General features: G+C 40.8%; 3 protein-coding genes across 4 annotated transcripts in view; 1 reads left to right on the top strand and 2 right to left on the bottom strand.

Moving 5' to 3' along the window:
* Positions 1 to 11,845, bottom strand: part of LOC124279364 (coiled-coil domain-containing protein 175-like) — a 35,331-nt gene extending 23,486 nt beyond the window's left edge. For both annotated transcript variants that reach the window (XM_046715180.1, XM_046715179.1), the window contains exons 1-13: positions 11,723 to 11,845; positions 10,325 to 10,410; positions 9,893 to 10,004; positions 9,582 to 9,717; positions 8,987 to 9,064; positions 8,598 to 8,652; positions 6,517 to 6,615; positions 6,168 to 6,223; positions 5,707 to 5,770; positions 3,944 to 4,053; positions 1,321 to 1,402; positions 1,060 to 1,132; positions 723 to 786 (exon numbers count right to left, since the gene is read on the bottom strand). In XM_046715180.1, coding sequence (XP_046571136.1) covers positions 723 to 786; positions 1,060 to 1,132; positions 1,321 to 1,402; positions 3,944 to 4,053; positions 5,707 to 5,770; positions 6,168 to 6,223; positions 6,517 to 6,615; positions 8,598 to 8,652; positions 8,987 to 9,064; positions 9,582 to 9,717; positions 9,893 to 10,004; positions 10,325 to 10,410; positions 11,723 to 11,783 — 1,076 coding nt within the window. In that variant the 5' untranslated portion in view covers positions 11,784 to 11,845. The remainder of the gene's footprint in view (positions 1 to 722; positions 787 to 1,059; positions 1,133 to 1,320; positions 1,403 to 3,943; positions 4,054 to 5,706; positions 5,771 to 6,167; positions 6,224 to 6,516; positions 6,616 to 8,597; positions 8,653 to 8,986; positions 9,065 to 9,581; positions 9,718 to 9,892; positions 10,005 to 10,324; positions 10,411 to 11,722) is intronic.
* Positions 11,846 to 15,140: 3,295 nt separating this feature from the next.
* Positions 15,141 to 24,305, bottom strand: LOC124279363 (lysophospholipase-like protein 1). The gene is made up of 5 exons (XM_046715177.1): positions 24,051 to 24,305; positions 21,424 to 21,523; positions 20,812 to 20,978; positions 18,780 to 18,895; positions 15,141 to 17,296 (listed from the first exon to the last, which is right to left on the bottom strand). Exons 1-5 carry the CDS (start codon positions 24,142 to 24,144, stop codon positions 17,051 to 17,053), a joined length of 723 nt encoding a protein of 240 aa, XP_046571133.1. The 5' UTR covers positions 24,145 to 24,305; the 3' UTR covers positions 15,141 to 17,050.
* Positions 24,196 to 27,873, top strand: part of LOC124279362 (tubulin polyglutamylase TTLL5-like) — a 50,055-nt gene continuing 46,377 nt past the window's right edge. Inside the window, 3 exon segments of the mRNA XM_046715176.1 lie at positions 24,196 to 24,301; positions 26,812 to 27,040; positions 27,261 to 27,370. Coding sequence (XP_046571132.1) covers positions 26,910 to 27,040; positions 27,261 to 27,370 — 241 coding nt within the window. The 5' untranslated portion in view covers positions 24,196 to 24,301; positions 26,812 to 26,909.

Genomic DNA, 27,873 nt, shown 5'->3' with positions numbered 1-27,873 from the left:
CACAGTATGTCCACCTAATACACTCTACTCACAGTATGTCCACCTAATACACTCTACTCACAGTATGTCCACCTAATACACTCTACTCACAGTAAGTCCACCTAATACTCTACTCACAGTATCTCCACCTCATACACTCTACTCACAGTATGTCCACCTAATACACACTACTCACGATATGTCCACCTAATACACTCTACTCACAGTATGTCCACCTAAAACACTCTACTCACAATATGTCCATCTCATACACTCTACTCACAATATGTCCACCTAATACGCTCTACTCACAGTATGTCCACCTAATACACACTACTCACAATATGTCCACCTCATACACTCTACTCACAATTTGTCCACCTAATACACTCTACTCACAGTATGTCCACCTAATACACTCTACTCACAGTATGTCCACCTAATACTCTACTCACAGTATGTCCACCTAAAACACTCTACTCACAGTATGTCCACCTAATACACTCTACTCACAGTATGTCCACCTAATACACTCTACTCACAGTATGTCCACCTAATACTCTACTCACAGTATGTCCACCTAAAACACTCTACTTACAATATGTCCACCTAATACACTCTACTCACAGTATGTCCACCTAATACACTCTACTCACAGTATGTCCACCTAATACACTCTACTCAAAGTATGTCCACCTAATACACATTACTCACAGTATATCTACCTAATACACATTACTCACAGTTTGTCCAGTTCCTCAACCCTATCTGCATCTGCTTTCTTCTTCTCCAACTTCTCTCGCAGATCTGGGAATTAGAAATAACAGCTCGTGCACACATCAAGACAACAACCGGGAATCTCTGAGGCTATACCAACGGAGTGATAGTCGGAACACAGGGGGCGCACAGGAGACTTCTTAATGATGGCATGTGAAGTGCTAATGAATAAATCATAGCTAGGGGCACCTGGTAATGTTCTAATGTGTTCCACTACAAATGAACTGAAAACAATGACCTTCCTGTAATGCTTTTCACATTTTGGGATGATTTACCACATGTCCAGTCTGTACAGATACTCACCGGCTTGTAGGTCCATCTTAACCATCTCTAGTTCCTTCAGACTCTCTCCTTCCTCTTCAACCTCACGATCAAACTGGAAACAAACAGTTCCGGAGCAAGAGTACAAGTACTGGTACAAGAGCAGGATGTGGCAAAAAGTGTCACATAAAAGCCTCAGATTATTTGTAACATCATGCAGCAGTAGAGACATCTGCAGCCTGATTGAACCTTCACGTCACAGACTCGCTCTTGTTAAACATTAAGAATCAGCATTATACAAACCTGGTTTATCTTGTCAGTCAGTTTCTTCTCATCTTCTTCAAACCTCTTCTTCTCAGCCTCCGTCTCTCCTAGAATCTTCTGCCTGGGCAACACCAACACCAACATGACAAATGAGGATATCTCATCCATGTTACAACACACAAGTACCTTCTCATGTCCTTAACATGGGACATGCTCCAACACATATGTCCATGTAGTGCCAGCATCTGAATTTGTGTGATCACCTGGTATTACAATACACAGCTGGGGCAGAACGATGATTACTTGCCCCCATTACATAATTAACAGAGTATACGTCCAGATTACATGGGAACTGTTTCAGTGAAACAAGCGCTCTGATTGGTTAACGCTTGTAAGTCTGCACATTCTTTATAAATTTTTACTTTCATCAACTGCTTGACTTGGAGGAAATGTTAGATTTTTTCAAGCAATGGCTTCTCAAAAGAAAGCATCAGTTGTAAATGTCTCCCTAACAAACATCAACCAACCAGAGGTCTTGCTTCGACCTCACCCCCATTTTGTGCTGATATAATGTCATCCATTTGTGTCAAGACTGCATGCGATGATAGCGTAGCGATCGGCAAAGCAGTCGGGTAGGATACACCGAAGTGTCTGGCCTTGTCATTATGTATTGTACTGTGAAGCATTTCGAGTCAGGGGGTCATCTCAAATTTCTGTAGACATTTTTTATAATCTTTAATCCTCACAAAGACACAATGGGGTGTGACCCAGCTATATCTTCCATGTCACTATATCTTCATTGTACATTACTGCCTTGTCTCTCCTTGATGCCACTGACTCTGTACATTAATCCAGCAGTGTGTAAACAGGATATCTATTAAAATATTCACTCAGTATTCACGTGGGTAAGAAGCATCCTTGAAACCTCATCACAAAAACTACAGAAATTGTAATCTCTAAACAAAAGTATCCTGTATATGAATGCCTGACAGACGTGAGGGATCTGAGTAGAGCGTTGGGGTGACTAGGTGATGGTGTGTGAGGGATCTGAGTAGAGTGTTGGGGTGACTAGGTGATGGTGTGTGAGGGATCTGAGTAGAGTGTTGGGGTGACTAGGTGATGGTGTGTGAGGGATCTGAGTAGAGCGTTGGGGTGACTAGGTGATGGTGTGTGAGGGATCTGAGTAGAGCGTTGGGGTGACTAGGGTGATGGTGTGTGGGATCTGAGAGTAGAGTGTTGGGGTGACTAGGTGATGGTGTGTGAGGGATCTGAGGAGAGGGGGGGTGACTAGGTGATGGTGTGTGAGGGATCTGAGTAGAGTGTTGGGGTGACTAGGTGATGGTGTGTGAGGATCTGAGTAGAGTGTTGGGGTGACTAGGTGATGGTGTGTGAGGGATCTGAGTAGAGTGTTGGGGTGACTAGGTGATGGTGTGTGAGGGATCTGAGTAGAGTGTTGGGGTGACTAGGTGATGGTGTGTGAGGGATCTGAGTAGAGCGTTGGGGTGACTAGGTGATGGTGTGTGAGGGATCTGAGTAGAGTGTTGGGGTGACTAGGTGATGGTGTGTGAGGGATCTGAGTAGAGTGTTGGGGTGACTAGGTGATGGTGTGTGAGGGATCTGAGTGTGTGTGAGGGTCTGAGTGTTGGGGTGACTAGGTGATGGTGTGTGAGGGATCTGAGTGTGTGAGGGATCTAGGTGATGGTGTGTGAGGGATAGAGTAGAGCTTGGGGTGACTAGGTGATGGTGTGTGTGAGGGATCTGAGTAGAGCGTTGGGGTGACTAGGTGATGGTGTGTGAGGGATCTGTGTGTGAGGGATAGAGTGTTGGGGTGACTAGGTGATGGTGTGTGTGAGGGATCTGAGTAGAGTGTTGGGGTGACTAGGTGATGGTGTGTGAGGGATCTGAGTAGAGTGTTGGGGTGACTAGGTGATGGTGTGTGAGGGATCTGAGTAGAGTGTTGGGGTGACTAGGTGATGGTGTGTGAGGGATCTGAGTAGAGCGGTTAGGGTGACTAGGTGATGGTGTGTGAGGGATCTGAGTAGAGAGTGTTGGGGTGACTAGGTGATGGTGTGTGAGGGATCTGAGTAGAGCGTTGGGGTGACTAGGTGATGGTGTGTGAGGGATCTGAGTAGAGTGTTGGGGTGACTAGGTGATGGTGTGTGAGGGATCTGAGTAGAGTGTTGGGGTGACTAGGTGATGGTGTGTGAGGGATCTGAGTAGAGTGTTGGGGTGACTAGGTGATGGTGTGTGAGGGATCTGAGTAGAGTGTTGGGGTGACTAGGTGATGGTGTGTGAGGGATCTGAGTAGAGTGTTGGGGTGACTAGGTGATGGTGTGTGAGGGATCTGAGTAGAGTGTTGGGGTGACTAGGTGATGGTGTGTGAGGGATCTGAGTAGAGTGTTGGGGTGACTAGGTGATGGTGTGTGAGGGATCTGAGTAGAGTGTTGGGGTGACTAGGTGATGGTGTGTGAGGGATCTGAGTAGAGCGTTGGGGTGACTAGGTGATGGTGTGTGAGGGATCTGAGTAGAGTGTTGGGGTGACTAGGTGATGGTGTGTGAGGGATCTGAGTAGAGCGTTGGGGTGACTAGGTGATGGTGTGTGAGGGATCTGAGTAGAGTGTTGGGGTGACTAGGTGATGGTGTGTGAGGGAGTCTGGCCTACCCCTTGGCCTGCAGCGCCTTGTTCATCTTCATCTCCCTCGCCAGTCGAGCACTAAGGTTGTTCTCCTCCTCCTCCAGCCTCGACTTGGTCGTCTCAAACCGACGGATACTCTGCAGGCAACAGAACAGTTGAAGGGAAACATTCAATCTAATACTAATCTAAATCATAGTATTACATCTGGATTTTCAACCCTTTAAGGGATAGAATGAGTCTCCAGCCACCTCTGCTAGTCGTGAGAGTTGACCAAATATATGGACTGTCGGACTTGGTGACTTGTCTGATAGTGTGTTATTGTACCACAACTGGACTGTCGGACTTGGTGACTTGTCTGATAGTGTGTCATTGTACCACATTTTGACTGGTCAGATTTGGTGACTTGTCTGATAGTGTGTTATTGTACCACAACTGGACTGTCGGACTTGGTGACTTGTCTGATAGTGTGTCAATGTACCACAACTGGACTGGTCAGATTTGGTGACTTGTTTGTACCACAACTGGACTGACTTGGTGACTTGTCTGATAGTGTGTCATTGTACCACAACTGGACTGTCGGACTTGGTGACTTGTCTGATAGTGTGTTATTGTATCACAACTGGACTGTCGGACTTGGTGACTTGTCTGATAGTGTGTTATTGTACCACAGCTGGACTGGTCAGATTTGGTGACTTGTCTGATAGTGTGTCATTGTACCACAACTGGACTGTCGGACTTGGTGACTTGTCTGATAGTGTGTTATTGTACCACAGCTGGACTGGTCAGATTTGGTGACTTGTCTGATAGTGTGTCATTGTACCACAACTGGACTGTCAGACTTGGTGACTTGTCTGATAGTGTGTCAATGTACCACAACTGGACTGGTCAGATTTGGTGACTTGTCTGATAGTGTGTCATTGTACCACAACTGGACTGTCGGACTTGGTGACTTGTCTGATAGTGTGTCATTGTATCACAACTGGACTGTCGGACTTGGTGACTTGTCTGATAGTGTGTCATTGTACCACAACTGGACTGTCAGACATGGTGACTTGTCTGATAGTGTGTTATTGTACCACAGCTGGATTGGTCAGATTTGGTGACTTGTCTGATAGTGTGTCATTGTACCACAACTGGACTGTCGGACTTGGTGACTTGTCTGATAGTGTGTTATTGTACCACAGCTGGACTGGTCAGATTTGGTGACTTGTCTGATAGTGTGTCATTGTACCACAACTGGACTGTCGGACTTGGTGACTTGTCTGATAGTGTGTTATTGTACCACAGCTGGACTGGTCAGACTTGGTGACTTGTCTGATAGTGTGTCATTGTACCACAACTGGACTGTCGGACTTGGTGGCTTGTCTGATAGTTTGTTATTGTACCACAACTGGACTGTCGGACTTGGTGACTTGACTGATAGTGTGTTATTGTACCACAACTGGACTGTCGGACTTGGTGACTTGTCTGATAGTCTGTCATTGTACCACAACTGGACTGTCGGACCTGACTATCTACATGCTGCCATGTAAGAAAAAGCTGGAGTAGTGCTGAGTATGACTTTAAACAAACTGAATTTTCAGTATTACAAAAGACTTAAATTTATATGAGCAGTGGAACTAAATCAAATCACATTCCTAGAGACCAAAATGACTTAAATCATAGACTCACAAACTTTGTGTTGTTGGAAAACACTTACAAAGACTTTACATAAATCAAATGTAAGTATAATGTTTATAATCTTTAAATAAAACGATACTGATTTGGTTAAGCAAGTTGTGTTAGGTCACCTTCCTGAGTGCATCCAGCTTCCCTTCACTGTCGGTCAGCAGCTCATGATGAATGTCCAGCTCTCTGAAACAGACAAGTACTTACAGTACTGTGTAGGAAGCGTGCAGGTAGCATAGGCAGATCCAGAGGGGGGCTGCAGGAGTGTCCCCCCCCCCCCTCTTGACCATTGAAACTCAGGTAAAAATGAAGTGTGCACCCCCACTTTTCTCAATAGTGTGCAACCCCCTTTCTCAAAAAGCTGCATCCGCACCTGGGTAGGACCCACTGATGTTGCCTCCAAGTATAACCTGACATCTCAGTTGTGAACGTTTTAACACATTATCATACATAGTTGTCCTCATGAACTGAAGGTCTACATCATGTAATGGGTTCAAACTGGTTCTGATGCATCATCCCAAACTCCAAAGGAATCTTATTCCTGTTTCATTACACTGATCATGTGCTATATCTGATCACTCACTTCTTTTTGCCCATGTTGTATTCTCGCTGGTCTTTGGTCTTCTCTGCCGTATCAGCCTGGAACACAACCAAACATCACACGTCACCACAGGCATTAGGGTAACCACTTCTAACATCTGACTCAACATGTGCTTCATGATTCTACCTGTTCCCCTGTGAAGTAAGTTGTACATCATATATTTATGTTCTCCTGTGAAGTGAGTTGTACATCATATATTTATGTTCCCCTGTGAAGTAAGTTGTACATCATATATTTATGTTCTCCTGTGAAGTGAGTTGTACATCATATTTTTATGTTCCCCTGTGAAGTGAGTTGTACATCATATATTTATGTTCTCCTTCTCACTCACCACAGCTTTTTTCAGTCTCTTCTTCTCGTGCCTCGCCTCCGTCCTCTCCTGGATCAGGTCCTCCTTCAGCTGCAGGATCCCGTCCTCCAGGTCCACAATCTACACAGAGAACCAGATCAGCACAGAGCATAGTACACAAGGTCCACAATCTACACAGAGAACCAGATCAGCACAGAGCATCTACACAGAGAATCTACACAGAGAACCAGATCAGCACAGAGCATAGTACAGCACAGAGCATAGTACACCAGGTCCACAATCTACACAGAGAACCAGATCAGCACAGAGCATAGTACACCAGGTCCACAATCTACACAGAGAACCAGATCAGCACAGAGCATTGTACACCAGGTCCACAATCTACACAGAGAACCAGATCAGCACAGAGCATAGTACACCAGGTCCACAATCTACACAGAGAACCAGATCAGCACAGAGCATTGTACACCAGGTCCACAATCTACACAGAGAACCAGATCAGCACAGAGCATTGTACACCAGGTCCACAATCAGGAGAACCAGATCAGCACAGAGCATAGTACACCAGGTCCACAATCTACACAGAGAACCAGATCAGCACAGAGCATAGTACACCAGGTCCACAATCTACACAGAGAACCAGATCAGCACAGAGCATAGTACACCAGGTCCACAATCTACACAGAGAACCAGATCAGCACAGAGCACAGAGCATAGTACACCAGGTCCACAATCTACACAGAGAACCAGATCAGCACAGAGCATTGTACACCAGGTCCACAATCTACACAGAGAACCAGATCAGCACAGAGCATACAGTACACCAGGTCCACAATCTACACAGAGAACCAGATCAGCACAGAGCATAGTACACCAGGTCCACAATCTACACAGAGAACCAGATCAGCACAGAGCATAGTACACCAGGTCCACAATCTACACAGAGAACCAGATCAGCACAGAGCATAGTACACCAGGTCCACAATCTACACAGAGAACCAGATCAGCACAGAGCATAGTACACCAGGTCCACAATCTACACAGAGAACCAGATCAGCACAGAGCATAGTACACCAGGTCCACAATCTACACAGAGAACCAGATCAGCACAGAGCATTCAGCACACTCATTGTACACCAGGTCCACAATCTACACAGAGAACCAGATCAGCACAGAGCATAGTACACCAGGTCCACAATCTACACAGAGAACCAGATCAGCACAGAGCATTGTATACCAGGTCCACAATCTACACAGAGAACCAGATCAGCACAGAGCATTGTAGAGAACCACACAGGTCCACAATCTACACAGAGAGATCAGCACCAGATCACAATCTACAGAGAGAGCATTGTATACCAGGTCCACACACACAGAGAACCAGATCAGCACAGAGCATAGTACACCAGGTCCACAATCTACACAGAGAACCAGAGATCAGCACAGAGCATTGTATCACCAGGGTCCACAATCTACACAGAGAACCAGATCAGCACAGAGCATTGTACACCAGGTCCACAATCTACACAGAGAACAGGGCATAGTACACCAGGTCACAATCTACACAGAGAACCAGATCAGCACAGAGCATAGTATACCAGGTCCACAATCTACACACAGACCAACCAGATCAGCACAGAGCATAGTACACCAGGTCCACAATCTACACAGAGAACCAGATCAGCACAGAGCATAGTACACCAGGTCCACAATCTACACAGAGAACCAGATCAGCACAGAGCATAGTACACCAGGTCCACAATCTACACAGAGAACCAGATCAGCACAGAGCATTGTATACCAGGTCCACAATCTACACAGAGAACCAGATCAGCACAGAGCATTGTATACCAGGTCCACAATCTACACAGAGAACCAGATCAGCACAGAGCATAGTACACCAGGTCCACAATCTACACAGAGAACCAGATCAGCACAGAGCATTGTACTTTTCAGAAACTGACTCAGGTACAGAGCAGCATGCATGTTTATTCCACAAACTGAGGACTTCACACATTTGTAGTATTACAACCATTTCCAGTGTATTTTAGGGTCCCAATATAGATCACAATTATTTAAACTATCACCCCTCAAATACATACATTCTGATTGGCTTGGCGAACTTTGTCTCTGGTCTCATTCAAGGCAATCTGCATGCTGAAAGTTTAAGACATTAGATACATTGATTATGACACCAATATCAATGTCTTCATGACATATGACAAAATATAGGATGAAGTCAACTTGCATGAGGAACCTACCACAGACAGAACTGGATAAGTTGACCACTGCCTCCAAATGTGTCAACATATATTACAAGGGTACACCTGACAGTTGTAGTTAACATAAAATGTTTGATTTAAAACAAAGAATTACTTGTATCATATGTTAACCATGCACCAAATTCTGAAATTATTTTGGCTTTGGTTTGGAAAGTTATACATTTGAAGATATGATAGCATAGGAGGCGTCTGAGAGACTCAGGTCTCACCTGGCTTTCTCTGCCATCCTCTGGTTAAGCTGGGATATGATCTCTTCATGCTGCTGACGAACCAACTCTCTCTCAGGGCTGGAAAAACAGAACCAACGCATCAGATCAACAATCATACACAATTTAAGTTGTTGGTACTTTATCATACCATACTATCAAGCCATTTCTGCTCAACCTGAGGGTGAGTCAGTCAGTCAGTCAGTCAGTTAAATACCACTAAGAACAGTATTTATGTTATTTATTCCAGTGTATCTGTTTTGTGTGATTGACATGATGTAGATGTTAGACGTTTAACACTTGCACCTGCAAGCATGGACATCATCAGGGTGATTCTGGCCTTCTAGACCCAATCATGGGTTTCTGGTAAACCACAAGAAGTTCTAAGCTATTCACTTGGTCCTCTGAGACTTTTCAGCTAGTTGATCTCAGCACAAAACCTCCAACAGTTGTGGTGCTAAGTTTGCTGCATTGAGAGGGGCTCTGTACAGTAAATACTGGGAGGAAAACGATGAGATTTGAGCTTTCTGTTTGTTTTCCAAGGTGAAGGATAAAACATTCTGACAGACAGTAGTAACACACTCAGCTGGGTACCTACTGCAGTATGGAGTTTTCCTTCTCCAGCTCTTGGTGGCGCTCTCCCTGATACACAATATTCTTGTTGATGTTGTCAAGCTTGTCCTGCATTTCCTGTTGGGCTTTCGCATTAGACTGACGGGCAGAGTTGACCGCAACTGCGAAAATAAGAAAATTCACAAAATGGCAATGAGTTGTTTTTGTAGAAATAAAACATTTAGAAACACAATATGACAATCAACCATCATGCTCACAAAGGGAATTTATTTAATCCCTTCATATCACCTAGACTTATATAATGTCTCAGACTAATCAATAAAACATCTTACTCACCCATAATTTCTTCTTTGATTTCAGCAGGCAGAAATTGTAACTTGTGACGATTAACACTGGCTTTGATAGTTTCTGTCTCCAATTCATCATGAAGCTGCTTGCGCTCTTGTTCCTACAGTGCAGTAAATAATATATTTGTTGTTGGAGTAATCTACATAACAAACTAAATGCTTCTAACCAACAAACCGACAAACACAATTTCAAAATATGAAAAACCAAATGCAGACGATTCAGATCATACTGTACATGCTGTGGTCTGTAGCATCCACATGGGAAGTAAGAATACTTGTGCTATTTTTAACCAATATGTACATGCATCTTATCTAATCATATCTGTAAACTGATTTTGTCTAATCTAATAAATCACAACATGTATATTTCTAAGTGACCATAGGTAATAAATTCATATCTGAAAACTATCTTGATACTTACCAGCTCATGGAGTGCTTCTATAACTTTGTCAATATTGCTAACATCACTGTCAAGAAATCCAAAATGTTCGGATCTCATTCGGTCACCTGCAATAAAGAAAACATCATTTATTATCATTTATTGTACCGTCACATTTTTGCTTGGCATATATTTACACTTGACCATATCGAATAGTGTTTTTCTGGTAATTTACAAGATGTGACTTCACTGGCAGTTTGTTTGTTAACACACATTTTCCCACTACCGCTCATGTGACAAAATACTCTGAATAAAGCTACATACACATGTCTGCATAATATAAAAATAAACACAATTTTAAAATTAAAAACACAAACAATTACTATTACACAATGTTTGATAAAATTTGAGAAACATATGTCAGTTTGAAACATAGATCACTGAGAACTAACCTCTATGAAAAATAGAATGTTGAAAAGTTTGTAAAAAGTTTTAGTGCTGTCAAAAACGTAAGTGATAAATCATCTGCTTGGCGTCGATATCTGCTATCGGAAAATCACACGGTTTGATCACACGATTCACAGTCACCTCCAAACTCTTGAAGAAGTCAATATCTGTTTCACATCACATTGTAAGTTTAATTATTTTTTGTGTGGGATGCAAATGAAATTCATTCCTTTGATTTGATGGTGTATGAAAATATTGAAATATAGAATGACGCCCTATAATTTCCAACTTTGTTTTCTAACTCAACTTTTCTTTGCATAGAAACAATATTAAACAACGTGATATTTCTGTTTAAAATGATGGACAGGTTTTCAAAATAAACCAATCACTTTAAATTCCTGCTTTCAACAATTAGATCTCTTGGATTTACTGCATGCAGGGACTATATAAGGCCTAGTATATATACTTCGCTTAAAAGTTTAGACTCACTTAAAGCACTCACTATTTGTGTATATATATATGGTTACATCGAAGATTGATTTCTCCACTAACTTAGGGGAACCAACTGCAAACTATATGCAGCTGAATTGCATGAGGATCATGCATCAAATTGCTGAAAAGCAGGTGCAAATATCGTGCATGTGAACAGCTGCATTGTGGTGTAAAGTTTTGTTAAGAATTCGCCACTTTTCACTGATTTTCATCATTTACTGAACTCATGACAATAATCTTTTCAACGTTACGAATTTGTTTTACGATACATCAGTTCATGTGTAAACAGTACCTTTAAACAGTATGGAATATTTTGCAAAATTTAGTTTAGTACAGTTGCCTGAAGTAATTATATTTACACTAGTGAGTCTAAACCTTTGATGAGAAGTATATTTCGCTGATCTTTCGTACGGTCTCTGCTGCATGTCGCTAACGATCTGTTTATTTAGCAGTCACAACTACATTTGTGGGTCCATTCCAAAACAAAGATCATTAACTCACCAAGTTCCTGAAGCTTCGCCACGGCATTATTTACCCCCGGCACCTCTGTCTGGGATGACATTTTGAAGAAACTACCTTATCACAAGTCTCTCAGAACGCCTTGGTCGCCATATGTAAACTATTTGTTGTCAACCAAATCATTTCAAAGGGAGGTAAATATTCGCGATGTATTGCATACCACTACATAAAATAGCGAGGGACCGCGCAACGAAACTGTACAAATTTCTATTCGATCTCTCAAGTAAATCGTTATGATCATTATTTAAACTTGTTCCAGACACCTTGTTTTACAACCAATCCTGGGAATCTTAGGGGTTGCTTCCGAAGACACCACACAATCTCCTACTTTCTTTGCCCTTCCCCCATCACTTCCCTATCCTCAGACGCTTCTCTCCTCAGTCTTTCTTAAAACCAGGGCTGAGGCAGATCACAACGAAAAATAGATACACCCACCACCCAAATTAAAAAAGTGGAAAAAAACACACAATATGTTAAGACCCAAAAGTTGATGTACCATGTTAGTGTTGTTTTATTTTTATCTTTGCAGATGCTCGCTAGCTCTCAGGTGAATCATACTATTCTAAATATTTTGTTGTTTTGTGTGTTTCGATGGAAAGTTTGTCAATTATAATTCCATTTATTATTTCTTCTTAAATCTAACACAAAATGTGAAGGTTTATCCAAGCTAAACTTCATATGATTCGTCTCAATTCACTTATAAGTAGCCTGGGTCGGGCTCGTGTTGTTTCTAGCTAATCGGCCGCTTACCGCCGTCGAAACGTTTCTGTTTATAATTCATTGGTGATTCATGATTGTCTTCATATGGAAATATAGCAGAGTTTGAAATGCTTTATAGGGTGGAATTCCATTCCTCGGGAAAACGTCTCCAACGGAAGGTTGTATGGCTTACATGAAACTACCTAACGTTTGGTGTGATTTTAACACTTGATCTGTGTTAAGATGTCTTAAGTGTTTGATCTATGACTAGGATATATGTATGAAATGGATATATAATTATTGATCCATGATTGACTTTAAAATAACAGGGTCTGTGTCGGGCGATCCACTTCCTTCCGTACGATAAGTGAGCGAGTGACTGAGTGAGTGAGTGAGTTTGGTTCAATGCCACTTGCGCAGTACTTGTGTTGTATCGCGGGGCGCCAGCTTAACGTGGATGGAAAGACCTCCGCAATTTCAGGAATCCCACAAAGTTGACAAAAACTAACTGAAAACATTATCGGCTCTAACTGGAATTCAAAACCCAAATCACATGTTTCCGGGTGCCCAAGGGACGTAACTATGCACATGCAAATGATGATATGATGAGGCTGGCAGTGTGGCAATGCATACGATGACATACTAACATACAGATCTAACATTGCATATGTAATGTCAAGCTATCAACCAGATCAGCCATTTGACAGAGACCGAATCTGGAGCAGGAGTCCACATAGATTTCTGGAAGTTTCATCCTTGCTTGGGATTAATTAAAAACACTAGATTTTAGAAATGGTACCTTCAGAGGGATTTTTGTTACAGAAGAAATAGAAGAAATTTTGCTACTGTTATTCGCTGATGATGTTATTTGACGATTCCGTAGTTGGTTTGCAGAAAAAGATTAGATTTTTTATATGATTATTGTGTGAAGTGGGGCATAGAAGTCAACCTTGATAAATCAAATATAATTGTTTTTAGAAATGGTGGTTACTTATAGGGTGTAGAAAAGTGGTTTTATTCAGGCAAACAGGTTCAGGTTTTTGTAACGTATTATAAGTCCCTGGGTACATGCATTATTTGTACGTCAAGATTAGTTTGGTCCAGAGCATGCGATGCCCTCTCTTTACAGGCTAGAATAGCTCCGTTTCCTATTAATAAATTGATGAAAGTATATCCTGCTCTTCCATTCAAAGTAGTTGTAAACATATTTGATACAAAGATAATGCCTATTCTATTGTACGGGGCTGAAATATGGGGTTTCTCCTACAGAGGTAATATTGAAAGAGTACAGAGTCTGTTTTTCAAACGATGTTTAAATGTATCAAAATTCACCCCAGCTCGTATGGTGTTAGATGTAGGGAGGCATCCAGTTTGTGTTAAATATTTCAGTCGCTGTGTCAGCTACTGGAGCAGACTTTTATGTATGCTGTCAGGGCGATATCCCAAAGCTTGCTATGATATGTCAAAGATTTTTGATAATGATGGAACGATAAATTGGGTAACTGGACTTCGCAGACTTTTATTTTCAACAGGATTTTCCTATGTCTGGATTGGGGGATCAATTCTAACCCCACAATCCTCATGGTGTTCATGAAGTTTGATCTCTGCTGGGGGATCAATTCTAACCCCACAATCCTCATGGTGTTCATGAAGTTTGATCTCTGCTGGGGGATCAATTCTAACCCCACAATCCTCATGGTGTTCATGAAGTTTGATCTCTGCTGGGGGATCAATTCTAACCCCACAATCCTCATGGTGTTCATTTAGTTTGATCCCTGCTGGGGGATCAATTCTAACCCCACAATCCTCATGGTGTTCATGAAGTTTGATCTCTGCTGGGGGATCAATTCTAACCCCACAATCCTCATGGTGTTCATTTAGTTTGATCCCTGCTGGGGGATCAATTCTAACCCCACAATCCTCATGGTGTTCATGAAGTTTGATCTCTGCTGGGGGATCAATTCTAACCCCACAATCCTCATGGTGTTCATGAAGTTTGATCCTTGAGGACCAAGTCTAATCCTGGCAATTCACAGTGTACTGGAGGTCGATACTTGCTAGAGACCATTTCAATCATAAAGTGTTCTGGAAATCTTATCTTTGCTGATGTTCAGTTCTACCCTGAAATCAACATGTTGCTCTCACGGCTGATCCTTAACCGACCAGTTCATGCTGCTTTGTTCTTACTGTAGCTGTTGACAAGCATTGTGTATTGGCCTTCTCGTACAATAGTAACACAACAGTGTAGATCGATGCTCACGCTGTTGATCACTGGACTGTCTGGTCAAGACATGATTATATACAGACCGCTGCCATATAGCTGTAATATTGCTGTAATATAGCTGTAATATTGCTGTAATATAGCTGTAATATAGCTGTAATATTGCTGAGCGCGGCGATAAACAACCAACCAGCCAACCAAACTTCAGGTACAGGCGTGTCTGTATCAATACAACAAGCTGACAAATAACCTGGGGCAACAGAGTATTTAATCCCAGTGTCTAACATGATAAATGAGGTGAGTGACAGTCAGCATTTCCGGGTAAGCTAATGATTGGAGTGATGCAGAAGTTGACCATGGTGGTGACACCCACAGCCACATGTATGGCGCAGACCCACCAGGAATCAAACTCAAGAGACACTTTGTATTCTAACCCAACATCACAAGTGAGACAAACATATGAAATCAACAAACAAAGAATAAGATGGTTATATATAAAATTTATTTTCAGGTTGTAAAATATAATGTAACAATACTTGTGTACAAAAAACAACAGATCACCATATTTCCCATATCCCAGTTCACATCCACCTTAGTCAGTCATCAATGTATGCTATACTGAATAACGTAACACCATCACACCATGCACCATCACACCATGCACCATCACACCATGATATAGCATTCACCTGTCAAACAGTCTGGATAAAGTAAGACGAGAACCATCTTTATGTGGTCAAGATGCCTCAAGGACTCCATGCAGTCAGCAGTGATCCAGTATACAGACTTGTTGGATTAATTCACATCCTGCTGACCACATCATATGGCTCTTACAGATGTTTTGGCACATAAAATAGCAAATACTTCCGCATGAATCATCACCATATCCCAAACATTACTAAACATGTATAACAACCAGTAATTATTCTTCTTACTCTTCTAAGACGACAGTAAATCCACAGATGTCAGCCATAATTGACACTTCACTTCGAGAGGAGTTAAGTTCTCTGTGTGTCTCATCAATGAAAGTGTATGTATTTACTTGTTCCACTGAGTAACGGGTAGTTTAAAGCACAGCTCTGATTGGTCAGCTTAGAATGTTCCATGTCACCGGTACATCAACAATTTGCTCTGCATATTTGAAGCATTATTCAGGAGAAAAAGACAATATCTAGGTAAAGTATGAAAAGAATAAAAGCATATTTTCTTGCTCTGAAATGTGACTATATATGTAACTAGTTTCGGGCTTGAAATTGTAAATGCCATCTTCTACAGCAGACTGATTATTTGTTGGAGTGCTGAGTATGCAGAGTGGTACGGGCCTCAATATATAGCACTCTCCAGCTATTCATTGCACTGTTAACATAAGTAAAACATTAGTCCACTCCTTTACCCTTGATCACATACCGTACATCGTAACAACATACATCGTCACAACGTACATCGTAACAACATACATCCATCGTAACACATTGTAACGACATACATCGTCACAACGTACATCATAACAACATACATTCATCGTAACGACGTACATCGTAACAACGTACATCGTAACGACATACATAGTAACGACATAGATTGTAACGACATACATCGTAACGACATACATCGTAACAACATACGTCGTAACGACATACATCGTAACGACATACATCGTAACGACATACATCGTAATGACATACATCGTAACGACATACATCGTAATGACATACATCGTAACAACATACATAGTAACGACATAGATTGTAACGACATACATCGTAACAACATACATCTTAACAACATAACAACCACTGGCACAAAGAATAATGTTCTGGTTAAACTTCAACTGTTCTTATTCTCGAAACACATGATACTTCATTGAGTGCAACAATATGCCTTGTAAGAATAAACAGCTGCTTATATGCTCGTTGTGAAATAGGATTGGTATACTGAAATTTTAATTTTAACACTTCGTAACATTTAAATCAATTCCTATCTTCTGAAATTCACAGCAAGCTGATACCCAGATAAAGGCCTGGCAGTACAGACAAAGTTACAAATCTGCTTGTTTCAGTGAATGGTTTCCTGGTCCTTATAAATATCTAAATGTCCTCACAAACCACCATTACATCTAGCAACAAGTTGGTAAAACTCATGAGAAATTCTTTTACAGCTATTGTGAGTAAGAGACACAACAAATGTGTAATTAAAGTGTGGACATGGCTAACATTTCCTTCCAGAAATTATTTCCAAAATGTTTGCCCCTCATTGCATTTATCACTTCATGGACAGTGAGGCTAATATTCAACATCCATCCGTGTCCATCCCTGACTGTGTAAATGAACAGCGTCTATACTGGATTCTTCTTGTAAACATACTGCGTCCACCGACAGGTCCTGCCATGTCTATAGTTGAGCTGCAGTAGTGCCACCATCTTCAGGAACCCTGTCTGTAATCCACTTGCTCAGCATCTGGATCTCTCTAATGCTCATCTGATGGTCGAGTCCCTCAATCCCGTGGAACTCCCCCTTCACCCCAAGCTCCTTCAGGCGGTTCCATGTGCTCTCCCCCCACTTGTAGTCCACTAAGGGGTCTTCCTTTCCATGGCATTGAAACAGGGGAGGTAAATGTGATGCATCTTGCTGCAAGGCCTGCAGAAGAGAAACAGACCATCTGAATTCACTCCTAAATACCTGACATGGATACCTGAATACCTGACATGACTACCTGAATACCTGACATGACTACCTGAATACCTGACATGACACCCTGAATACCTGACATGACTACCTGAATACCTGACATGACTACCTGAATACCAGACATGACTCTTGAATAGCTGACATGGATACCTGAATACCTGACATGACTCCCTGAATACCTGACATGACTACCTGAATACCTGACATGACATGACTCCCTGAATACCTGACATGACTCCCTGAATACCTGAAATGACTCCCTGAATACCTGACATGACTCCTGAATACCTGACATGACTACCTGAATACCTGACATGATTCCTGAATATCTGACATGACTCCCTGAATACCTGACATGACTCCTTACCTGACGCGACTCTGACATGACATGACTACCTGAATACCTGACATGATTCCCTGAATACCTGACATGACTCCTGAATACCTGACATGACTCCTGAATACTGACCTGAATACCTGACATGATTCACTGAATACCTGACATGACTGAATACCTGACATGACTCCTGAATACCTGACATGATTCTGAATACTGAATACCTGAATACCTGACCTGAATACCTGTCATGACTCCCTGAATACCTGTCATGACTCCTTGAATACCTGACATGACTCCTTGAATACCTGACATGACTCCTTGAATACCTGACATGATTCACTGAATACCTGACACATCTTCCATTGTTTAGAATATCTCCTGTCCACACCTGGAAACATTTACATGTTCATTTTATGCCCAACATTTCACCATGTTCAATGACAAACACGTCTATTTCAGCTATAAGATAAATCATTAAGATCATTATTCCAATTCAACAACTATATGACAGAATTCAAAGACCCACAGATTGTGCTTTACAATCTATCTGCCATCATGGATATGGCCCCTGAGTGTTCATTAGCTTCTTCTATGTAGCTTACATCCTAGCTAACTCGTGACAGGCAGCCACGTGTGAAGTATACCTCTCTCATTCTCTGTCAAACTCTCATTCATGAGACATTTTGATTGCTTGCTAGTTTATAGATCATGAGTGAGACAAGTACTGTGCTGCCAAGTAAGAGATAAGAGAGACAGAAATATATCTATCGAACTGGCCATTGTAAAGCGAAATACTCATTGACACTATGTCAGTAGTTGATAGAAGAGGAGCTTAATGTTTCTCAACTTGTGACTCAGTAAAGATGTTTCATAGCTTTGTAACTGTAAGATAAAGTTTGTTCTAGTCAAGTCTCAGATTTGTTGTATTGACGATTTCAGCTTCAACATCTGGCAGTTCTGGTCATGGAACTTGTCCTGAGAGTGATTCAGAACTGCTGCATTGTATGTAATACTTCACACAGTTGTTGTTTACAGTTTGCCGTGATGAACAAATAATAAATCTTAAATAGTTTTACTAATTCGGAAGCCCACCTTGTACACAGATGACTCTGTCTGCAGGAAGCTGGAGAGGTTGAAGATCCCAGCCACATCTCTGTGGAACCGGTAACCGAGGTGAAGAGACAAGCAGCCTCCATTGGAAAATCCACCTGGAAACATTTCAGACAAGTGTTTTACTTCTGTACTAGATGTTTGATTTTACTTCAAACAAGGAAATGTATATGACAACGACAAGTGTTTTACTTCTGTACTAGATGTTTGATTTTACTTCAAACAAGGAAATGTATATGACAACGACAAGTGTTTTACTTCTGTTCTAGATGTTTGATTTTACTTCAAACAAGGAAATGTATATGTGTTTTACTTCTGTACTAGATGACAAGTGTTTTTACTTTACTTCTGTACTAGATGTTTGATTTTACTTCAAACAAGGAAATAGATGTTTGATTGTTTGATACTTCAAACAAGGAAATGTATATGACAAGTGTTTTACTTCTGTACTAGATGTTTGATTTTACTTCAAACAAGGAAATGTATATGACAACGTGACAAGTGTTTTACTTTCTGTACTAGATGTTTGATTATACTTCAAGACAAGGAAATGTATATGACAATGACAAGTGTTTTACTTTCTGTACTAGATGTTTGATTATACTTCAAGACAAGGAAATGTATATGACAATGACAAGTGTTTTACTTTCTGTACTAGATGTTTGATTATACTCCAAACAAGGAAATGTATATGACAATGACAAGTGTTTTACCTCTTTTGTGAAACCCATTATCATGGGAATGGTGCATAGAAACCAGCATTGGAACACATGACCACTGTTTGTGTGGTAACTACTGTAACAGCCTTGCATGATCAGTGGGGGACAAGTGTTGTATCAGCACACAAGGAGTGGTATTACATGGTTGTGTGTGTATCATAGTGTTTATATCACACTTATAATGTCCCTGGATTGCATGTACAAGGGTAGATAATTTAACACTTTCAGTACACAACCACTGCAAATTAGGGCAGACAAAATGACTCTTTCAGTAGACAACCACTCCAAACAAGGGCAGATAATTTAACACTTTCAGTAGAAAACCACTCCAAACAAGGGCAGATAACTTAACACTTTCAGTACACAACCACTCCAAACAAGGGCAGATAATTTAACACTTTCAGTAGACAACCACTCCAAACAAGGGCATATAATTAAACACTTTCAGTAGACAACCACTCCAAACAAGGGCAGATAATTTAACACTTCAGTAGACAACCACTCCAAACAAGGGCAGACAACCACTCCAAACAAGGGCAGATAATTTAACACTTTCAGTAGACAACCACTCCAAACAAGGGCAGATAATTTAACACTTTCAGTAGACAACCGCTCCAAACAAGGGCAGATAATTTAACACTTTCAGTAGACAACCACTCCAGACAATCAACACTTTCAGTAGACAACCGATCCAAACAAGGGCAGATAATTTAACACATCAGTAGACAACCACTCCAAACAAGGACAGACAATCACTCCAAACAAGGGCAGATAATTTAACACTTTCAGTAGACAACCACTCCAAACAAGGGCAGATAATTTAACACTGCAGTAGACAACCGGCCCACACAAGGGCAGATAATTTAACACTTCAGTAGACAACCACAAACAAGGGCAGATAATTTAGTAGACAACCACAAACAAGGGCAGATAATTTAACACTTTCAGTAGACAACCACTCCAAACAAGGGCAGATAATTTAACACTTTCAGTAGACCACTCCAAACAAGGGCAGATAATTTAACACATCAGTAGACAACCACTCCAAACAAGGGCAGACAACCACTCCAAACAAGGGCAGATAATTTAACAGTTTCAGAACCACTCCAAACAAGGGCAGATAATTTAACACTTTCAGTAGACAACCACTCCAAACAAGGGCAGATAATTTAACACTTTCAATATGCAACCACCACAATCAAAGAGGGATAACTTGACTCCTAAAGTAAGCAACCACTGCAAACAAAATAAATAAGCTTGTTGTGGTCCATGATACAATTATAAATATGTCTTACCCAGCAGAATTCTGTGTTTGGGAATTCCTGCCTGAACCTCTGCATCAATAAGGTGAGATATCTCATGACATATTTCATGCACTGAATCGTGTTCGCCAACATCGGGAGACACTGCCAGCCGGTCAAACCACATGTGCATAGGTGATCCTCCCATGTAGCTGCAGCGTCTTGAACACAACGTTAGATATACATACACAGGAGTCTTGAGGAGAAAACAATACTTCCCAATGCACTCAGTAAACAGCACCTTCAGCCTTTAATATGCTGCTTGGAGTTAGTGAGTGAGTTTTACGCCACTTTTAGCAATATTCCAGCAATATCACGATGGGGTACACCAGAATTGGGCTTCACATATTGTACCCATGTGGGGAATCGAACCCGGGTCTTTGGCGTGACGAGCGAATGCTGTCATCACTTGGCTACCCCACCGCCCCGATGCCGCTCGGAGTCTGTGCTAAAGTTTACGTACTTGTTGTCTTATAGTTGCCTGTGTTTATTCAAATGGTTACTCAGATGCAGTATTAACAAAGTAAAGGAAATAGTAATATTGAGAAGATACTAGAAATGGTCTGGTAGATCGGTAGTAAACACTGATTTCGTCACCATGATTACCTCATTGGCGCTGATGGAAACACTGTTCTGATGTGGGGGAAGTTGAACTGTCCTCCACACAGAGACCCCAGCCATTCTTCAATACCTCTCCCTGTGTCACCTGCAGAGGAGAGGTATCCGTCAGGATGATGACGACAATAACATACAATATGGGTGTATTGCTCTATCATTATCAATATTCTGATATATTTCAACTGTTTTCCGTACAATTGTACTATACTGATAAATACTGTTGATGGTATTACTGATACCAAGTATAACAAATGATCAGTTCAGTAGTTACAACTAATTATAGGTTCAAAGCAAATTATGTGTCAGAAATTCACTTTTTTATGGTCATATGTCAAATCTGCCATGTGTACCACTTCAGATTAGAGTTACATTTAACAACTTCCAATTGGTTTGAATAGTGACAGGGTGGAAACTGACCACCTCCAACATGGCCAGAAATACTTCATTCATTCATATTGAATTTATTCATAAAATTATCAGGCCTTAATGTGGGTTCAGTACCACCACAATAGTGAATGTAGTAACCCCTGATACATTACTAAGGACCAAAACAGAAAAGGGCCAAGAAACATAAATATAAACAAGATTACATGGAAACAATAGTTGATATAATCATAAACTTGTTACAGTTTCAGTCCCAGTGAAAGTGACAGTGAAGATGTCTATCTATCTAGTGAGCAAATGTTGTTGCAGGGTGTTTTATATACCCCAGTGAACAATATTCATGGCATATTGTAAATCTTATCTCAGACTGGAGATAATCAAGTATAAGACTAGTAACATACTGGATTATAACAGAATAGAGATAGTCACGTCTAGGTCATATTCCAGCCATATTGCAAAAGAGCTGAAGATAGGATATGGTGCAATCTACCCTAACCCTAACGCAACGCAGGATTAGGGAGACACAAATCTATGAACGAAAACCTGAGTACCAGCCAATTGTAAGCGCAGTAAACTGCATCTCTGTTGTCAAAGGATCCACAAACTAATTAGCTATGAGTATAAGCATAGAAGACAGTTAGCATCAACATGACCATGAGTTTTGTTTGATGAGCATTCCAGAAGTTGGAGAGTCAATAATAAAGCATACAACTTTATGGATAACAACTTTTTGTTTATTGAACAGAGCGGTGTTTCGGTGTACATTCTTACAGCACACTGTTTTCAAGCTAAAAAGTGATTACAACAAAGTATTGGGAAGAATATATAGAATATCCGAGGAACAGTTAGCCTGATGCCATATATGTAGAGTGTTGTGACAAACATCAGATTAACATTAACAGCAGCATGTAATTGAAAAGCAAGTGGTACATAATTGGATGTGGCCAGTTGGGGAGTAAGAACAACAAATACCTCAGGTGATGAGCCAATAAGTTGGAGGGATTAGTAGTGAAAACAGGCTGATAGGTTTCTAATTGATAGTGAATGAGTTGAGTTTTACGCCGCACTCTGCAATATTCCAACTATATGGCGGCGGTCTGTAAATAATCGAGTCTGGACCAGACAATCCAGTGATCAACAGCATGAGCATCATAATGCGCAACTGGGAACCGATGACATGTGTCAACCAAGTCTGCAAGCTTGACCACCCGATCCCGTTAAGTCACCTCCTACGACAAGCATGGGTTACTGAAGATCAATATTCTAACCCGGACCTTCGCGGGTGTTCTAATTGATAAAGTCTATAGTTTGATAAGTTCTTCCAAGGCCAGTGTTATGTTAATCAAAGGTTTGTGTTGGCGGATATCGATAGCTTCCAAATCGTTTATTTTCGTGAAATCCTGATTCTCGGTGGATAGCATTTCAACTTTGTCGAATTTGGGGCCGTTGAGGTTTTACGCTTCTTTGATGCTGATATCTATGGGAGGGTAGGTTTCACCTATAGGAGTCACCACAGTCACAGTTATGCTGAAGGGGTCGTTGTCAGCATGGGTACTACAAATGTGTACCACAGGTACGTTTCTGTATACAGAAATGTACCCTAACCAAAATCAGAATACAGAAACGTACCTTGGACGATTCCATTCTGCATTGTGGAGTTTTCTTAATCAGAACTGTCATACTGTTGTATTAGATGCATTTCATTGCGTTATATAAGAGCATACACAGTAACGAATATTTCGCGGTGCACAACGTACACCACTCGCAATCAGCTGAAAGGGAATAACTACATACGGTTTCAGTATTGGGTTGCGGAATATGGACGCATCCGTCGTTTAGGGTACCGGATACGTTTCTGTAGTTTGTCGTAGTACCTGTGCCGACAACGACCCCCTTCAGCCACAGTTATCAATCTTGTAGATCACTCCTTTGAGGGGTTGCTTTAGGAGGTTTGGTAACGGCCATTAGCTCTCTTAAGTTAATTAGAAAATATGGACAATTCAAACAATTTTGATACCTAATTAATACCTAATCGGAGCGCCTGCAGAATATATTCGCCCCTAAACAAACCCAAACTAGAAACCCATGAATATGTTCGTCCCTAACCCAAACTCAAAGGGAAGGATTCTACAGTTACACCCCTAACCCTTATCGTGGGGACCAGAGACCATATACCGATATATGGTCTCTGGTGGGACTAACACATTCTATAGTTACATAATAGGGCTCACCAGAACCGTGAAAAAAGATTATGGATGCAGTGCATTTTAAACCAGTTTGTGAGACGATTCTTGGTCTAAACTTCTGAATCACGGGCGCCGCCATGTTTTCCCATCATATCCGGAAGTTGGCAGTGCGCGTGTTCTGTCAAGCTCAATGTTGACTTCACCCGTCGTGAGTATTATGTTGTTTTGACTGGTTTCAAGATAAAAACTCGAACTTGATGTACCCTCTGAGTCCTGTTTGCTGATATTAATGGAAGGTATGTTGAAAATCAATGTTGTTTTAGTGATTGAGTTTAGTGTTTACTTGTTCAGACAAAAACAAACTGGTGGTCTTCCCGCCTGATAACGCTGTTGGTCACCCGAAGAAATACTTAGAATTTGAAGGCTTACATGTAACCACTTATGCATATGCATCTTATAAACCATTTAAAAATAATATTTGGACTTTTCATGCTTGTTATATCATAGTTTGTTGTGGTTTTATATATTAATATAAGCTTCCGGTACAGCAACCGCCATATTGAATTGTGTGTCTATGGTTACTGTAAACTATCAGGCTATAAGTAGGTCAACTCGTATAATGACACATTTTGAGAATCCTCACTTTGTAGGATTCATCAGAGTTAAGCATTGATTTGACTTAGGCTTATCTGATATATAACGTAACGTTATGTTTTTCGTAAAAAAGGGAAAGGGAAATACACATTTTTTTGTAATAAGTTAGCTCTGTCAGACCAGAGACCATATACAGAGGGACCAACCTCACCTGCTCTCAGTATGCACAGACCTTATTTTACATCTTTTTCCCGACTGGACCATGTTGCATGAAGCAATCGTACAATGTGGTATGACAAGAGCAACTCTTTGTCAGAAATAACAACAGATGGATATGTTTCAAAGAACCTGTACAAGATGTAGAATGTTGACATTATGATTTTGTTTAGGTTTTCGCTAGGTATATATGATTTCATTATACATCCATAGTTTTTACTTTCTGAGTAACAAGAAGATTTGGACGTCCTATGAAACTATTGGTGTATTTGTGATCTTTCAATGGTAAATATTAAAAAGTTTTAAGACTTTTCTCCTTTAAATGGTGTTAAATGAAAATATTTTCCATATTGGAGATAACATGTCATTTTCAAATGCTTAACAAAAATGTTGTGATTTGCCATATTGAATTTAATTGTTAGAAATTGAAATAATAATAGAAGGACAGGGTTTCTTTATGAACCATACTGTGCATTTGGTGGGAATGGTCATGTTCATGTTTGTCAAGTTCATGTCTGCCAGCCATGCCAAGGCTGCCAACTACAATCATGTGTTATGTTTGTATATTATTTATATTTTCACTTGTCCTGAAAGGGGGTGGTGGGGTAGCATAGTGGTTAAAGCGTTCACTCGTCACACAGATTCCCAAAATGGGTAGAATATGTGAAGCCCATATCCCTGCCATGATATTGATGGAATATTGCTAAAAGTGTCGTAAAACTAAACTCACTCACTCACTTGTCCTAAAAAATGACCTGCTTCCGAGCTGCATCTACGTAATATGTAGTAATTGTAAAGGTGGTAGCCCACATCAACATTTCACAGGTACTTCCTGGATTTATCCTGTCTGAGACTATGGAAATTTTGAATCCTGCATATATAAATATTATTATGTACATAATCTCAAGGTATAAGACGGATTAGTCTTTAGATGTTCCTACACTAACAGTAGGAAGCAGTGACTACAACTGAGCAAGCTTCTCAAAGTAAATTGCAAATTCATGTTTCCGTGTTCTTCTTTCATCATGTAAATTGGTAAATATTTCCCAAGTTGTTGTTCAGTTGTGTCGATCCTCAGATAACTCAGTATTTATGTAGGTCCCTCCAACACAACAGTGTTTGACGGTACAATTAGTTTCAAGGACTGTGATGAATGTATTATGTTTAGGTATATTTACAGATTGAATGGAGTATATGAACACTGCAGTCTAAGTGAACTTAGGCGCAGTATTATTCGTTACACTGCTATACTGAGTCTAACAAAACCTAGTAGAAGGTCATGTCAGCTAACCTTTGAGCAACCTATGACCGTCCAATCAAACGTGAGGCGTCCGAACAGATTTCACCAATCAGACAATGACTACTTGTTAGGGTTCGGCGGGACTTACAAGACGGTTTTTGGATTTTCTCTTCCCTGGTCGCTGACACTGATCTATCAACAAACAAAAATCCGCATAAAACACAGATATTTGACCTGCAGTATATACGCTTATGGGTTTCTAATGACATGGTTACTATTTGCTTTCCGTATATTTTCGCAAGATGCCATCCTTGAATGTTGACAAAAACGCTATTTTCAGCAACTGTTTACTCATTGCGTTTATCACTCGGAAGCAATCGTGCGGAAAAATAGCATTCAGAATCGGTCGAGTTTCTGAGGTAAAGGTTCAAACGGTATGTGCGAATGTTAACTTTCGCGATTTGGTAAGCTGTGTTCTGATTGGTCAGTCGAAAAGGTTAGCTGACGCGACCTTCTATTAGGTTTTTTGTTAGGCTCAGTATAGCAGTGTAACGAATAATACTGAGCCTAAGTTTACTTAGACTGATGAACACTGCGGTTTGTAGTTTTAATTCAATCATGCCATAAATAGGGTTTCCTTAAAGATGTTGTCTGTTACAAAGTTAGTGGTGTCACCATGATGTCTTGGCTTATGCATTAAACAGTGTGTCTGTTGACTAATCCCCGACCTATTTAAACCTAGTCATCTTTATCCAGGACTCCTTGTTCTCCTGGTGGAAACGGTTTAGATGAGGTTGTGCCCTTCCATGGTGCATGTGTGCACTAGCAACTAGGGCGACACACACACGTTGTGCATGATGGCTGCCAAGGCAACAGACTCGGACACAGGGTCACTGACCCCGTCTGAACAGAGTGATGGTGAGGAGAGAAGTGAACATGACTCGGACTATGAAACAGATGAAGAGGAGGAAGATAAGAGCAAAGGGTATGTCCCCCAAATCTCCCCGTGTAATGCTACAGGCTCTCGTATCTGTTTACCATTGAAGTGGTCTCAATCATTTTGTGTAGTCATTACATTACCGTTTGTATTAGTCAAGTGGAGATAAGTTCTGAGTATATAACTCCATGGCAAGATCACACTTAATAGCATACATATCATGAGTGTCTAATGGATTCCTAATGGATATTTGTTGTTGTGGTTTCAGATCTGACCACTCAAATGTCGTGTGGACAGGGTTTGGGAAGAAGACTGCGGTGATTGTTTTCAAAGTTGAGGGTGTCATGCAGAAAAAGCCTGATCTGAAGACTATAGGAGGTACCATTGCTAGCTCCGGCATGTTGTGCTTACAACACAGTACAGAGCATGATAATAACATGGATCACGTTCATGGTGTAAACAGTTATCCTAAACTTCCTGATGTTTGTTGAAGTGTGCATTAGTGTTAGGCATTGGTTACAATCTCATAATTGGTTCATTACAACCGATCAATCATCGAAAATAATCAGTTAACATCATTTATCAAATTTTCCTGGTTATGTTTGTTAATGCACAAAAATTAAAGAAAAAACATGTAGTTCTTTCGGGATGTTTTGTGCAAATTTCACAAAATGCATTTGCAAATTTCACATCTTTAAAGGATGACTAGTATGTTAGGGAGATAAATTTTCTGGAGTGTTTAAGATAAATTCAATCATGACTTGGAACGAGCTTGTAGTGCCTATGAATTGTAACAGACAAAACCTACCTTGCGAAAAATATTGTTAATGCAAACAAGTGACCAAAAATTGTGTTCGATTGTGAGAAAACATTATCGATTG

Source organism: Haliotis rubra, unplaced genomic scaffold (genome assembly GCF_003918875.1).
Source record: "Haliotis rubra isolate DU_JTF1 unplaced genomic scaffold, ASM391887v1 Scf25, whole genome shotgun sequence".
Lineage (NCBI taxonomy): Eukaryota > Metazoa > Mollusca > Gastropoda > Lepetellida > Haliotidae > Haliotis > Haliotis rubra.
Note: the sequence above shows the minus strand (reverse complement) of the source record. Positions and strands in the feature narration are given on the sequence as shown.

Coding starts and splice junctions, on each gene's coding strand:
- LOC124279363 (XM_046715177.1), bottom strand. CDS start 24,144: ATGGCGGCGCCCGTGATTCAGAAGTTTAGACCAAGAATCGTCTCACAA. Junction 21,524..24,050: donor AATCTTTTTTCACGGTTCTG/GTGAGCCCTATT, acceptor TCTCCTCTGCAG/GTGACACAGGGAGAGGTATT. Junction 18,896..20,811: donor CAAACACAGAATTCTGCTGG/GTAAGACATATT, acceptor AAATGTTTCCAG/GTGGATTTTCCAATGGAGGC.